This window comes from Martes martes, assembly GCF_963455335.1.
Source record: "Martes martes genome assembly, chromosome: 9".
In the NCBI taxonomy this organism is placed as follows: domain Eukaryota; kingdom Metazoa; phylum Chordata; class Mammalia; order Carnivora; family Mustelidae; genus Martes; species Martes martes.
Genome location: NC_137896.1, coordinates 17,153,860 through 17,169,156, shown reverse-complemented (window position 1 = coordinate 17,169,156; position 15,297 = coordinate 17,153,860). Strand labels below are relative to the sequence as shown.

Genomic DNA, 15,297 nt, shown 5'->3' with positions numbered 1-15,297 from the left:
AGTCAGGGAGGAAATTGGGGTTTCAGGGGGCAGGGAGGAGGACAGAAAGCTGCCAGGAGCTGGATGCTCACAGTGCAAACAGTACAGGCCTGATTTTGAGCTTGACAAACACAGGGAGCATTCCTCTGGAGCCCCAGCAGGAGGGAGGGAAAAGAAATGAACAAGGAGAGGGAGATAGGATCTGAGAGTCCAAAGCAATTTCCTTAGAAATTTCTCTTTCAATGTCCTGGGCCTTCATCACTTTTACAATTACAAAAGAAATACATGTATTTGATATAAAAATCTCAATAGCATTTTCTTGTATATATATGTGTGTGTGTGTGTGTGTGTGTGTGTGTGTGTATGTATGTGTGTATGTATTTATACATATGCATTTGCTTTAATAAGTAAATTATTATATGCATTATTATATGCATTTTGCATGCTCTTAAAATTTCTTACCAAGCATGGTACATGTTCACTGTATAATTTTCTATAATATGGAAGTATCATACTTTATTTAAACAAGCTACCAACTGTTGGGCATTTAAGATTTTTCACTTTTTTCCTATTGCAGATAACACTGTGATGAGTATCTCTGTATACGTGACTGCCCACGTATCTAATGATCCACAGGATTTCTTCCCCAAAGGGTTTGGGAGGTAGGATCATTTTGAAGCCTCTGATAATGTACTGTCAAAGTTGTCTTCCAGCACGGCTGAGTACTTCTCTCTTCTAGGCGCACGCTCGTCCAGGAGATCAGGCCCATCAGCTTTAGCTGTTGATGGTGGATCCCTGGGGCACATGCCTGAGGCTGAGGCTTCGGGTCTGCCCTGCCTGTGACCATTTTCCAGCTATACCTCCTTCATCTCTTACTCATATCCCTCCACTTAGAGCTGAATTTGTCACCTCTTTCCTTCCCAAACAAACGGATGCTCCCAGACACCCCTGGAGGCTCTCCAGCCCTACGCCCGCGTGACTTCTTTGCCAGCAGCAGCCCATTCCTCTCTTCTAGTGAAGGCAAGGACAGCTTTGAGGGAAAGGAGGGCACTTACCCTGTGTAGCAATGTAGTGCCGAGGTCGATGGTATCCCTGGATGACAGGAGAGAAGCAGAGTGAAGGGCCTCCAGTCAAAGCTTGCAAACACCACAATATTAATAGCCATCCTTTCCGAGACATGCTTTCCTCACAGGCAAAATGAGAAGAGCACCAGACACTTCCCAGAGAAGTGGCCAAGATAAAAGTATGGAACGCATGGAAAACTCCTATTAAATCACTCAATGAGTTAGCCATTGTAATAGTTACTTGGGAGGGGCCCATATAGGCTTGCCTTGGAAGCAAAACTGGGTGGCCGTTACCTATGCCCATGCACCCAGAAAGGTAGAGAAGGAATTTTGGGGTTCCTGTGGGACACAAACCATCAAAAAGTCTCTCCTGGGTCCTAACTGTGTGTGGAACACTGTGTGAGTCTCTGTAGGGCACTTGACAGAAAAAAACCATTGTATTGTTGGCCCCTTGCATTAGTAAGGATTAGGGAAAAAAAAAATTTGGGAAGAATGCCACAGTGCCTCTCTGTGTCACATGGTGGGGCTTAGAATTGGAAGTACCACTCACTGGGGCTGGAGGGGGGGGCGTGCAGGTGTGACCTAGAGGATGAGAAAGCCACTTTCTGGTTCAGAGACCAGTTTCTGCTATCTCTATGTATTTCAGTGCCCTAGGAGGCCCTGCCATGCCCTGGTGCGGGGCTCCTCTGTGCTCCAACACCCTCATCACTGGGGAAAGAGGTTGAAGAGATCCTTCTCTTTTGCCTGGGTATGGCGATCCATGGGGGATGCTCTTTCTAGTTCCAGAGAGGAATTATACCATACTGGGTAGAGTTCATGTTTTGGACAAAGATTTGTATTCAGTACATAGTTAGTATTTATGGAATGAACACATGAGTGAGTAAATGAATGGACGGACGGATGTGTTTTCAAACTACAAATGCCAGTTAGAGAGCCTGCTGGTGGAGAAGTCACGGACAGCCCCGAAATCCACTTTGCTTTATGGTTAACCATCTCAGAAGGAAACAAGCCCGAACGGTTGACGAATCCCTCGTTTTGTCTCCAATGTTGGTGATCAGTCTTTCCGTCCTGTCGGGGGCAGGGGGAGGGGGGAATGAGCTGCCTCAAGGCCCTCTCACTCAGGAAATGAGCCAGAATCACCATCTGTGTGGTTTATGGTAAAACAGATGTGGCATCTTTCAAGTCCCGGATCCACTTTCTGATTCAAAGACACGTTTTTGAGCTCCTGGCGTATTTCTCCAGCTCAGTCTTCCCCTTGCCCCATAAATACTGAGTAGCTACCTTCCAACTGTTGGGCATACTCTAGAGATGCCTGAGTTCACTGTCAGCACCAACCCAGGGCCGGTGGCATGGCCAGAACCAGTGGATTAACCACAGTCCCCAGGAATCAACAGCCCCACCTAAACTCCTTGTGTAACTTCTTAGTGAAGTCATCAGCTTCTTGAGGACAAACACTGCCTCCTCTAAGTTTAAAAAAATCGTCTATAGGGCCTCACACAGTGTGAGACTCAGAGCAAGTGTCCAATGAACAAGTGGCTGGGAGCACAGCTAAATTAGGTACCGCTGGAAGGGGTCACATGCACATACTCTGGACCTGATGGCCTCGGTTCGCATCCCAGCTCTGACCCTTGGGAGCTGTGTGGTTTGCAGCTAACACTTAACCTCCTTGTGCCTCCACTGATCTTTTACACTCAAATGAGGTTCTTAGACTTATACTATAGCTTTGTTACTAAGATTACATGGCAGTCACTATGCCCCAGGCACTATAGTCCAAAATTTAGCATATATGACTTTATCTTGTTATTTATTTTATTGGTTGTCTGGCAAACACTCATGGGGTGCTTACCATGACTAAGCGTCTGTGTTGATCACTGGGTGATGGTGAGATCAGAAGCCCGTCCCTCCTCACTGCTCTGCTTCTAATGGAAAATTGAGCCCCTCTCTGAGACATGAGAGGTGGGGAGGGAGGTGAGAGGGACCAGAGCTCTTTGTTCCTTCAAGAAAGATGGACAGGGGTTCCGAGGCTTACAGGAAGAATTAGACTCCGGGGGTTTTCTTGATTAGATTTGGAAACAGAAGATAGTCCCCTAGAGTGTGGAAGGCTGTGGTCTCTCAAGCCCACCATCTTCCGTCACCTGCATCATCAACTCCTACTTGCAGAACTTGTTCTTCCCGACCCGAGCCACAGCTTGCCGGCCTCCCTGCCTCTAGTCTGGTCCCACTGCCCATCTGCTTCCGCCCAGAGTGAACTCGCCAGTGCATATCGGATTCTGGTATTTCCCTACCAAAGAGCCTGCAGTGGCCCCCCACTGTCTGTAATCGTGTACAAATGTCCTACCTCCGGACTCATCATCATGTCTCTAGCCTCACTGGCAGTTGTCACTGTCCACGCCCTCCCATGAGCCCCATGTCCCTGTTTCACTGCACCACACCTCAAATGAGCCTTCCTTCCCGAGCAGTCCTGCAGGCTTCCACATGTGCCCAACCAACACACATAGCACATGAGCAGCAATACGGCTTTTGTTCTCTTGTCCCCTTGGGCCGTGGAGCCTACACTCAGAGCTGGGAGCAATCTTTAGCAAAGGCTGGTGGGTGGCATGTCGGCATCAGCGGGTCTCAGAGGTGATGCTGGGACACTCTTAATGGCGTTCCTGTCTCCTCCCTCCAGCAGCATGCCCGGTTCTTACCACTCTTGCCCTGGCTCACGGTCTGTCCTGCTCTTCTTCGGACACGGGAGTCATGTTTCCATGCAGAGGCCTTCGCACAGGGCATTCCCTGGGCGGGCCACGTCTGGCCCCGGTGAACTGGGCGGTTTGCTCTCTCCCTGCCGCCTGGCGTCTGCTCGGCTGTCAATCACTTCACAGAGAGCCCCCCTGTCGACCACCCTGTTGGCCCCTTTCGCATTTCTCTGGTTTCCTTTTCTTCAGGGCACTTATCACTCAAGGGCAGAAAGTTCCTTGGTTATGGACACACTCGTTGTCTGTCTCCCTGGAGGAGTGAGCGCACCGGCAGGACAAGGCTGTGTCCGGCTTGCACATGCCTGTGTCTCCAGCACCCACAAGTCTGCCTGAGCCATCAGCCTTGATAAACACATATCAAAAGCACACATGCACGTGTGCCGTGTGCCCATCCGCATGCTGCATGGGCATAAAAAGGCCCTCTCTGGTCTCCAAGACCCCATCGAGTCCCCAAAGAGAAAACATTCTAACCATGAGATTCCTCAGCAATGGAGATAAAAGGAAATGTACTGCTCGGCTGGGGCTTTACTGGGGATTTGCCAAGAACTGGTGCAGAAAACTTCCTAACCTTAAAAGAACTTTGAGTTCGTTGAAGTCCCACCTACACAGCACACAGATCGACTGCAAACCAGCGCCGGGCCTGCCTCCATCCGTCTGTGAGCAATGGGAAAGAGGCTTGCATCCAAAACGCATTTATCTCACTCTGAACTCCTGCATCTGTTACTTACTGGGGACCCAGATACGATATTTATTTCCAGACTGGTAATTTATAACAGATTCAAGTGGCCAATCCATTCTCGGGTGTGCAAACAAACCCGCCGGCGGGATGGTTCAGGCAGGAGTGGAACCATGGCCTCTGAAGGCACAGACAGGGCTGGCCCCATCCAGCTCGTTACCCAAATGGAGTTGTTGTAATGGATCGTCAAGATCCAACTGGGGATAAACGACTCCAGTTCAGGCAGTTAGCTCTTCTGAGAGCAAATGTCCAGGAGGATTTCAGTGGGGGAGAGCAGGGCAAGAGTGAGGACCTAGGGAGCTATTTAGGGCGTGTCTTGCCGGGAATCCCCAAAAGGACTGTAGGCATTTTAAGTTTGCTGGAGTACACGGTAGGTTCATAATTCATGAGACTCCCCACCCCCCACCCCACCCCATATTGGTAACAGTGTGCGAGGAGGTGCTTGTGCTCAGTGTCTTCTCCATGCTTTCCCCTCCATGTTCCCGCCTTTCCCTTCCAGACTCTGCTCTGTGCTGTGGGCTGGATGCTGACCTGTATGGACTATGTCATGGGGTTTCATGACTTCTGGTTTCCAGCTGGGTTCAGCCAATGGGGATGGGGCAGAAACAGGAGCTCAGAAGCCAAGGGAGGCTGGGGGGTATGTTCTTCTAGATCTGTCCCCGTCAGGCCGCTGAAGTTGGCACTGACTCTCTGTCAGAGGTCCCCCCTTCTAGCTCAAGGATACTGCACCCCACCCTATTGGTTTCCCTTAACCCTGTTCCTACCTTGTTAACCCCCCACCTCCCATTACTCCCTTTGAGTGAGCCTGTTTCCTACGGGGAAACTGACAGATACACCGGTTATCGTATTCTGCCGGGGTAGCATTATTATCCCTCTTTACAGGTATCAGAACAAGTAAATAAGATTGTAAGTCTAGTACGCAGAAGGGTCTGGACTCAACAGGCCCAGCAACGGCTGAATCATGACTCTGGTCTCGTGAACCTTTGACTCTGACCACTGAGATCCAGCAGAGGCCAGTGTCACCTATGAAGACAGCATCTAGCAGAGGCTGGCCTGTCTACACAATCTACCTTTCCAAGAGGGAGAAGGTGGTGGGGTGTGCTTAGTGCACAGAGAACTGGATTCTAGCCATGCAACCTTGAGCAACCTCAACCCCTGGTTTCTTATCCTTAAAGGCTTGCAGAACGCACTGTAATGATGCTAGAACCTGGCAGGAATGGGAGGCGTTTTCAGTGTTGACATCACAGAGACTCACCTGCATTTAAAGCAATTTCATTTGTTGCCTATAACATACCCAAGTGCATCTTGGCTCTGACTGTAGTCAGATGTTCGCGCAACTTTGTTTATCTAGGGAAGAGTCTTTCTAGGAAAGTCACTTTTGTGGGAGGGTTACCACTCAGATGACAAATGCTATATATGGCACCCCAGGCTGGCAGACCCCATGTGGGCCTTTGGGGTTGTCACAAGTACTCAGCTGTAGACAAGTTCAAGGGGAAACCAGAAGGAAGTTCTGTTCAGTCTGGTTAATTGCATGCTGAGTCCCCACTATGAGCAGGATGCAAGGTGCTATCCGGGAGTGGATGGGGAGAGCAGGAGGAAAGGCCCCGTACTGGGAACTGGTCTGGTCTGGTTCCTAGTTTGGTTCTGTTGCTGACCAGACCCATGCCCTTACTAAAGCTCTGTAATCTCTTTAAACTTTTCTCGTTTTTGTTTTTGGAGAGGGAGAGACAGAGGGGTGGGGGGGAAGCGACAAGAGGGCGAGGGAGAAAGAGAATCCCAAGCAGGTTCCACACTCAGCACAGAGGCTGACACAGGGTTCCAGCTCATGACCCTGAGCTCACGACCCAAGCTGAAGTTAAGAGTCGGATGCTTAACTGACTGAGTCACCCAGGCTCCCCAAACTTTGCAACATCTTCAACCTCAGCTTCCCTTTCTGAAAAAATGGGGATGATTACCTAACCTGGGGGGCTACTGAGTGGTCTCCATAAACTGTCTCCTTTGAAACCACCCATCACAGGGCCCAAACATTTAGAGCCACTGGCTGTTGTCATCGCTCTATTATTTAAGCCAGCAGAACACGGTGGGGAAGTGACCCTTGATCAGACTCCTGCGCCCTTCTCCTAGTAGTGAGACCCTTGATAAGTTACATAACTAATCAAAAGCCTCAGCTAACTCACCTGGGAATGGGTAGTAATGGCGCTTGCCTTGTGAGGTTGTGGTCCTAGTTAAAGTAATGTTGATACACAAGAGGTGATCTTAGGTTACTGTCAATCCTTCTTGCCCATTGGACTCTTACTCATTGGCTAAGGCAGCACTGTGCCACCTCCTCCAGGAAGGTTCCCTTGACTACCCACCCCCACCCAACCAAAGCTTTGGTTTTCCTTAATGTTTGCACAGGCCCTGCTCTATGAGGGTCTCTTTTCTTACCCAACTGCCTTACCAGACTGAGTCCCTTTTCAGGTTTGGATTTCCAGCACACAGTGGAGGACCTGCTCAGTGTTTGAGAAATGAATCCTAGATGCATGAAGGAGAGGCTGCAGCTGTGATGGGCAGATACTCAGAGTGCTTTGTCCAGGCTCGAGATGGGCTGCTCTGAACTGGCCATCTCCCTGTGAAATTTCCTGGGAGGGCCACGGGGACAGAGTCTGTGTTGACCCTGACTTCCACTGAAACTCCAGCCCCAGGTCCTGACCACAGTTAGGCTCTCTGTAAAGCCAGGGTCTCGGTGGGGACTTGAAACCACTCTGGGTGTTTCAGATGCAGGGAATTCCACATGGGGCGCTGGTGACATCAGTGACAGAGGAGCTGAGATGCTAACCAGGCAACAGAGGGGCAACACAGAGACTGGCACCAGCAGGAGACTGTGACCTCCCCTGGAACTAGTGGATGACGGGAGACAGAGAAGCTGCCACACCCCAGAGCTGGCTTTGCCTGGCAGAGGCGGGAATTCTGGCGGAAGCTGGTGCCTGGTGGAAGCTGGCGCCCCAGCTGGGGTGCAGCCACTGCGGGAGCTGCCACCCCAGTTAAGTGAGGGAGAAGCCGGACACCAGCTTTCCCTTCACCCTCCAATCTCCCATCAGCGCCTTCTCTGTAGGGGTCAGCTTGCTCTCCTTCCTGCCATACACACACACACGCGTGCTCTCTCTCACACACACACTCACACAGGCACACCATCGCACACATACTTAGATAAGCAATGCAAAGCAGAACAGGGAAGGACAAGAAATAGATCTGAGAGAAAACAGACAAATGACTAACACCAGGCTCAATAAATATTTGTTGAATCAATGAATCATCTGGATTGGCCTAGATTAGGGGGAATTCAAATGCACACCTCTCCACTTCATAGCCTGTCTCTAGAAACACTTGGGCATCAGAGGGACCAAGAGGAGCTCTGGCATTTGTCAAGGCCTTCGGGCTCCTAGCTGAGGTCCTGAGAAGCCTGACTTGCACCAGTTATGAGAGGACCTCCATCTATCCCTGGCGGCCATGCTCCCCTTTTGCAAACTCTCCCTTCCACGGTGAAGCAATCCCCTTCCCTAACTGGGTATCTGGATCCCAGACGCTCTTCCCTCGGATCTATCCTATCCTTGGCAATAGATAAATCATCCCAAAGCTCAGCTCTGCACTGGTCACCTCCATGATCAAAACTTCAAACAGCTTTCTCTTGCCTACAGAATCAAGCCCGGCTTTCTAAGTTTGACGGCAAACCACCGATGACCTAGCTCCAACCTTATTTTCCACTATTGCCATGACACAGTCTCTGCTCTGCTCACCCTGAGCCACTACAGATGCTCTGGCTCCAGCTGCTACATTTTCACTTGTGCTGTTCTAACTAGAGGCCCCATCGTTGCCCTCTTTATACTTTAGATTCATCCTGTGCTTGAAGCTTTGGTTCATATCACATTTTGCATTCCTGATGGAAAAAGCGATTTTTTCCCCCACCTCTGAATCCCTGCAGCATTTTATCTGAACACATGACACTTACCACTTTCCAGTTTGCCCTGGAATTATTGATGTGCATAGCTTATCTTCCTGCTCAGATTTTAAAGGGTAGAGACCATGGCGCTCTAAGTTTTATGGTTCCCATAGCATCTGGCACACAGCAGGCACTTTTATATTTGTGTTGCATAAATGGCTATACCTTTGAATGAATGAATGGATGGACAAACAGACACATGTACAAATGAATTAATGGGTGAAGGAACAAGACAGGCAGCTGTCCTGAGGCCCCATGGAGTGGGCTACTCCAGCCAGCTCCAAAGAGGATACAGCTTCAGATGGATAATCAATGCGGGTTATGCTAATTACAAAAATCAGGGAGGGGCCGGACCCCTCCGGACATGTTCTAGGAGGGCCACCTTGTTGGGGGAGAGGCTGGGGGACAGCCATAGGTCTCGAGCCTGCTACAACCAACCCCAGAGCCCCACTGCCCAGCCCCGTGGTGACTCTCACATCAATGTAGTTGGCGTTGATGTAGTCGGAATGAGGATCTCCGTCCAACACCAGCAGCCTCACCCGGGAATGGTCATCTGCAGAAAGATAGCAAAAAACAAGGAGGTGGGTGGTGAGGGGCTGCGGTGAGGGGCCAGCACTGCCCACCTGCAAGGCTCCCATGCGTTAGTAGTATGGGCATCGGGCTGCTTCCCACACCTTCTCTCATTTAACCCCTGGTCCCACCCTGTTATCATTCCCATTTACAGATGAGGCAGTTGAGGCTCAGGGAGGTTGCTGTGCCTTAGAAAGCACTGTGTGTGCTCCTTCTCTTTTTTCCACCTGCCCTTCTAGTACTCATCATGACCCACCTGGGTGAGTCGCCTGCTTCTTTAAGTCTTCATGATTTTGTCATTAAAAGGGCAGTAGAAATACCTTCTTCACACGACAGTGTGAGAGAGATCAGAACACTTAGGAGGCGAGAAGCGTCGGATCTGAACTAACATGTTTTCATTACTGCTTAAAAACGGCAAATTTGCCTATTTTCTTCACGTGCGTAAATGCTTTCCCTTTGTCTCTTGGAGAATTGTTGCAAATAGATTGTTGGCCACATATTGTTATCAATACAATCATTCAAGGGAAGCAGGCTCCGTCATTATAAAAGAGGTCATCAATAACTAAAAACATGTTATGGAGAATGCCATTTCAGACACAATCCAGGCATAAACAAGATTTGCAGGGTTTAGTCAATGGCACGTTTACTTCAAATAACATCAAATAAGCACCATTAAGAAAAAAACCCTCGTGCAGAAGACTCAGGCTAATTCTTTACAACTAATTAAGGCACGTGGTGACACGCTAAGGATGCACAGGAACGGAACAACCTGGCTGGGTCTGGAGGGAGGAGGGGCTCAGCGGGCTGTCTGGGTCCCCGTCACCCATTGCTACATGTCCCTGCTTCTGCTGTCCAGTCTAGGACAGGGCTAGGGTTCCCAGCAAGTGGGCTGGAGCGCTCAGAGCATCTGCGGGTGTCCCTGGGATCAGGGCTGTCCCTGGGCCAGTGTATCCTGCTAAGACATAGGCAGCCCTCTGCAGTTTAAGGGGCACATCTATTACTACAAACAGGAAGCCCCCAAGAACAGGGTCATTAGCGCTTTGTTCCCTGTTTCATCCTCCGGGCCCCCACTTGCAGCAGGTGCTCTACAAATCCTTAGTGAGCATACGAATGGATCGCCTCACTGGACTCTTGCAGTGAGCCTGGGAGACAAGCAGCATAGCCCTGTTACAAAGGAGGACGCTGAGGCTCCCAAGAACTGACTGGCCACATGGCCCGTGCATGGTGGAACTCATTCTGAGCTCAGAAACTCCTGCTTCCAAAGAGGGGTCTAAGCAGGACATTGGAGACGGCTTCAAGTGTACATGTTGGGGGCGGGGAGAGAATTCATGCCAGAGAATTGGTTAGTCAGTGATGGAAGAGCTGAGAAATCAGAGAAAGGCCGTGTAACTCAGAGATCAGTGCTAGCAAGGAGATGTTACCCCCCTGGGAACGGTGGGGCAGATGGTAGAGGCAAGGTTATCAGAGGTAGGGCTGGGCCCACTCTCTGGTGGGAGCTGGAGATGTACCCTGGCTTCTTCCTTTCGCTGACTTCCAATCTCCCACCAGGGCATGTCCTTGGCCAAAGTCAGCCAAATTCCAGCTGGCAAGAAACTACAAAATGCAACCCACAGGGGTCAGTTGAAGATGGGAAGGCAAGGAATGGGACTGAGGATGGACAAACAGGCCCAAGACTGGGCAGGACACTAGTTCACATCCACTAATTAAATAATTCAAAAATTAGTCCTTGACCGTGTGCCAGGCACTATGATAGACACAGAGATACGCTGGATTGCCACTTTTCTTACTCCTCATGGGCGAGAGTTGCTTGTGGGAGGTCTAACTCATCTCTTTGGGGGTGGTGGGGGAGTGGGGTGTGAAGCTGGGAGTCCGAAGTTCACCTTTATGGAGTTCATGGCCAGTATCAGATTTTATAAACCTGAATTCACGCAATCATTTATTCCTCAACATAGCTCTGTGGATTACTACAATATACAATGATACCATGATGATATAATATGTTGATTCTTCCCATTTCACAGATGAAGGAATGGGGTCTTGGGGAGGTTAAGCACGTTCCCAATGTTATGCAGCCTGCATGTGGCAGAGCTGGGATTCTATCTCAGGTCTATCCAAGCCTGAACGCTGGCTCCATCCACACATGGTGCTCTCCCTGGACTTCCAGCATCTGGCAGACACTGCTCCTGGAGTCTGTGCAAATGGTTGGTCCCAGATCCTGCAGTATTCTAGCTCCCCTAGGAGTGGGAACCCTTCCACACCACTACAGGAGCAAGGAGTCAGACAAGGCCCAGCGCCTGACTCTGAGCTGACACTGTTGAGCCCCATTACCAGTGGTTACAAAAACGATAATCCTTCGGGGCACCTGGGTGGCTCAGTGGGTTAAGCCTCTGCCTTCGGCTCAGGTCATGATCTCAGGGTCCTGGGATCGAGCCCCGCATCGGGCTCTCTTCTCAGCAAGGATTCTGCTTCCTCCTCTTTCTCTGCCTGCCTCTCTACCTACTTGTGATCTCTCTCTGTCAAATAAATAAATAAAATCTTAAAAAAAAAAGATAATCCTTCAAAAAGTAAAAATACACATTGTGTTTTCACTCATTGGTCTCACTAATGACTTATTGATTCAAAAATCTCCTTTGTTTATTGAGTTATGACTGCCCCTGGGATCTATAGCACTGGAAACAGAGATTCTGGCTTAAAATGTAGAGAGGGAATTTTCTTTAACATAAAATGAACGTTAAAATCTGAAAGCAAAAAGGATTTTAAAAACCAACAAGAAACAAACTTATTTAAGTTAAATATTCTTAAAGACGAAAGGGGCCTCTATCCATCAGATGATGGTGTTTGTCGGTATCTTGTCTTCATCCATTCATAAAGAACCTACTATGTGCAGACTGGTTAAATGGCCTAAGGAAGTATTGTCAAAATGATACTCATGCTTAAGGAATCTCATGTGGGAGACAGACTATACACGGAAGTAGAATATCAAGGTCTAGGAAGTGGAGAAAGGAGGGCTTTGTGAAGAGTATGTGAATGAGGAATTAAAAGTGGGCTAAGACTTAACCAGTAGACAGTGAGGAAGGCTCCTTCCATCAGAGGGAACAAAGAAAGTAAGACAGTGCTCTTGAAAAAGCAAGCACACTGGGGAGGCTGAAAACCGTTTCCTGCCTTGTGGACACAGCAGCAGTGAGGGGATTATAGCAACAGAAGGAGAGAGAAAGCAGGTAGGCAGGGGTTGGGTTACAAGAGGCACTCAACCCTGTATTAAGGCGCTTAGATGCAAATACCCATGCTGGGCTCTGCAAGGCATCCATATACAGGATACCTCTACTTTTCCGAGGCTATGAAAGGCTATTTTATTATGCAATGACCAAGGTTCACTCCCAGAGGGCTAACCGGTGGCCAGTGGGATACACCCATCATGTGAGGTATGAAGCTCAGGGTCAGGATCTGGGTTCAAATCTTAGCCTTATCACTTAGTAAATCAACTGACTGCCCTTAGTTTGGGTTGCTTATCAAAGAGGAGCCAATACTATATAGCTTACAGAGGGTTGGGGGGATTAAATGAGAAAATACAGACACAAAAAGTGCCAGGGTATTAACAGAATGAAAAGACAAGCCACAGACTGGGAGAAAATCTTTGCAGAATATCAGCTAAAGGACTTGTATCCACAATATACAAAGAACACTTAAATTCAACAAGAAAAGAACCCCATTTTAAAAAACGGGCAAAAGATCTGAGCAGACACCTTGGCAAAAAAGATACACAGATGGCAAATAAGTATATAAAAAATGTTCAACATCATATGTCATTAGGGAATTCCAATTAAAACAACGACGAGATATCTCTATAACACCTACTAGAATGGCCCAAGTCCAGAACACTGACCACACCAAATGCTGGCAAGGATATGGAGCAACAGGAACTCTCGGGTCATCGCTGGTGGGAATGCGAAATGATACAGCCACTTTGGGAGATGGTTTGGCAGTTTCTTTTAGAACTAAACATACTCGTATCGTATGATTCCAGCAATTGCTGTCTTTGATATTTACCCAAATGAGTTGGAAACTTATGTCCACACAAAAACTTGCACACAAATGTTTATAGCAGTTTCACTCACAACTGCCAAAACTTAGGGAGGGGAAAAAAAAAACCAAGATGTCCTTCAGTACATGAATGGATAGACAAATGTATACCCAGACAGTGGAATAGCATTCAGTGATATTTAGAGATAAATGATCAAGCCATGAAAAGACAGGGAGGAAACGTACAAGCGAGTCTGCAAAGGCTTCATACTGTGTGATTCCCGCTCTGTGACACTCTAGTATGGACACGGTAAATAATCAGTGGCTGCCAGGGGCTTGGCGACAGGATAAGCAGGTGGGACACGGGGGCATTTTAGGGTCCTGAAACGATCCTGTGTAATACTGTAGTGGAGGATACATGTCACTGCACATTTTTTTAAAATCCCACCGAACTGCACAACACAAAGAGTAGACTCTGAACCATGGACTTTAGCTAATAATAATGGATCAAGATTGGTTCACTAATTGTAACAAATGTGTCACATGGATGCAAGGTATTAATAACAGGGGGATCTGAATGTGGGAGGGAGGCAGGCAGCCCATGGGAACTCTCTCTGTACATTCTGCTCATTTCTTCCGAAACCTAAGACTGCTCTTATTTAAAAAAAAAAAAAAAAAAAAGGTACTAGGACAGTGCCTGGTATGCAGCAGGTGCTTACTAAATGGTGGTTCTGGGCTGGACATGAGGCTCAGGGCTGAGATGCTTAGGAATGGGTGTTCCCCACATGTCCTTCCGTACCAGCTGTAAATCTACCTTCTGCAGAGGCAAGGAGGTATGTATGGTGAGTATTCTTGAAAGCACAGAATTCAGCCCTGTGAGGAGTAGTGGTGTCCTCATGGTTTATTTATTCCTTCTGGGAGATGCTAATATTATTCTGTGTCCCCTTCTTCTTCTAACTTTATATAATTAGAAGGATAAAAAATTGTGTTTATCCACATGCACATGGAGAAAGATGGGGCAGCGGGCAATGTGAAGGAGTTTATACAAGGTAATTTACAAGCAGCTCAGAACGTTCATTATGCTCTATCTACATTTCGCAAGCCTGAAAAACAGCTAATTTGGTACTCCGCGTTTGATATTCCAGACGAGATGCTGAGAAGAGTCACACAGAGGAGATGCAAACTCCTCCATGGTGAGGTGAGAGGAGGCTGGCCCCACCTGGCTCTCAGCTGAGGTGGGAGATGGGCAAGAACAGGCTTGTGGGGAAGAGAAAACCGGTGGCAGGGGAGGGGAGACATAGCTGCAAAGATATGGAGATCCAAAGAGCTCTGCCGAACACAACTCCAGGGGAACAGAAACACTGTCCCTCTGGAATCAATCTGTTCCTTGTCATTTTAGGACAAAGACCAGTGGTATGTTGCTAAATGTTTAGCAAACAGCTCTCTGGAGGGAAAAAAGGCCCTGATCGGTACAGTCTGCTGATTTCTGTGGTATAAATACTCCCACCATGACTAATTTCAAGCTACCAACATGGCATCAACTAGCTTACAAAATTCCTGAAAATTTAACAATCTGTTCTTGCAAGCTGGTATGAATCAGTTCAGGACACTACTAACAGGGAACAAAGCCCACAACGCTTTGCATGATCTGATGGTCTGGGATCCAATTCCCAGTCTAGCCTCATGCTCCCCTCCCCAAATACTATGCTGATAACTATGCTCTTCTTTCAGTTGCTCAAATGCACAATGTCTGCTCTGACCACAGGGCCTTTGCACATGTACAGGAACACCCCAACCCATCTCCACAAAGTCTGGCAACATCTCATTCTTCAGGTCTTTGCTCAATGTTCCTTACTCAGGAAGTCTCCTATGATCTCTCCACCCCAGACTCCGAGAGCTCCCTGGACTTTTCCTCAGAACTCTTAGAACAGCTGTATTTCTGTGACTACCTGATTAACCTGTGGCTCCCCTTCACATCCTATTTAAGGAAGGGCATCCTATTTACTGGACTCCTCTACAGTGTTTGGCAGATGGCAGGTACTCAATAATTATTTAATAGATGAATTCATATTTGTGTCTGAGAGACTGAGAACCAGAAAGAGGTAAGGCCCCTTGCTTAATAGCCATACAGTTGATTTTAGGTAACATGGCCTGGGACCCAAGGCTCTTTCCTCTACACAGAACTGGCAAGGTGTGCCTGGATCCTGTGCT

At 48.3% G+C, this 15,297-nt stretch overlaps 1 protein-coding gene across 8 annotated transcripts in view; it reads right to left on the bottom strand.

Annotated features, from left to right (window-relative positions):
- PTPRT (protein tyrosine phosphatase receptor type T) overlaps nt 1–15,297 on the bottom strand; it is a gene marked incomplete at both ends in the record, with an annotated part of 1,058,076 nt that overhangs the window by 53,405 nt on the left and 989,374 nt on the right. For all 8 annotated transcript variants that reach the window (XM_080814111.1, XM_080814118.1, XM_080814112.1 and 5 more), the window contains 2 exons: nt 1,035–1,071; nt 8,973–9,049. In XM_080814111.1, the coding sequence (XP_080670237.1) occupies nt 1,035–1,071; nt 8,973–9,049 (114 nt within the window). The remainder of the gene's footprint in view (nt 1–1,034; nt 1,072–8,972; nt 9,050–15,297) is intronic.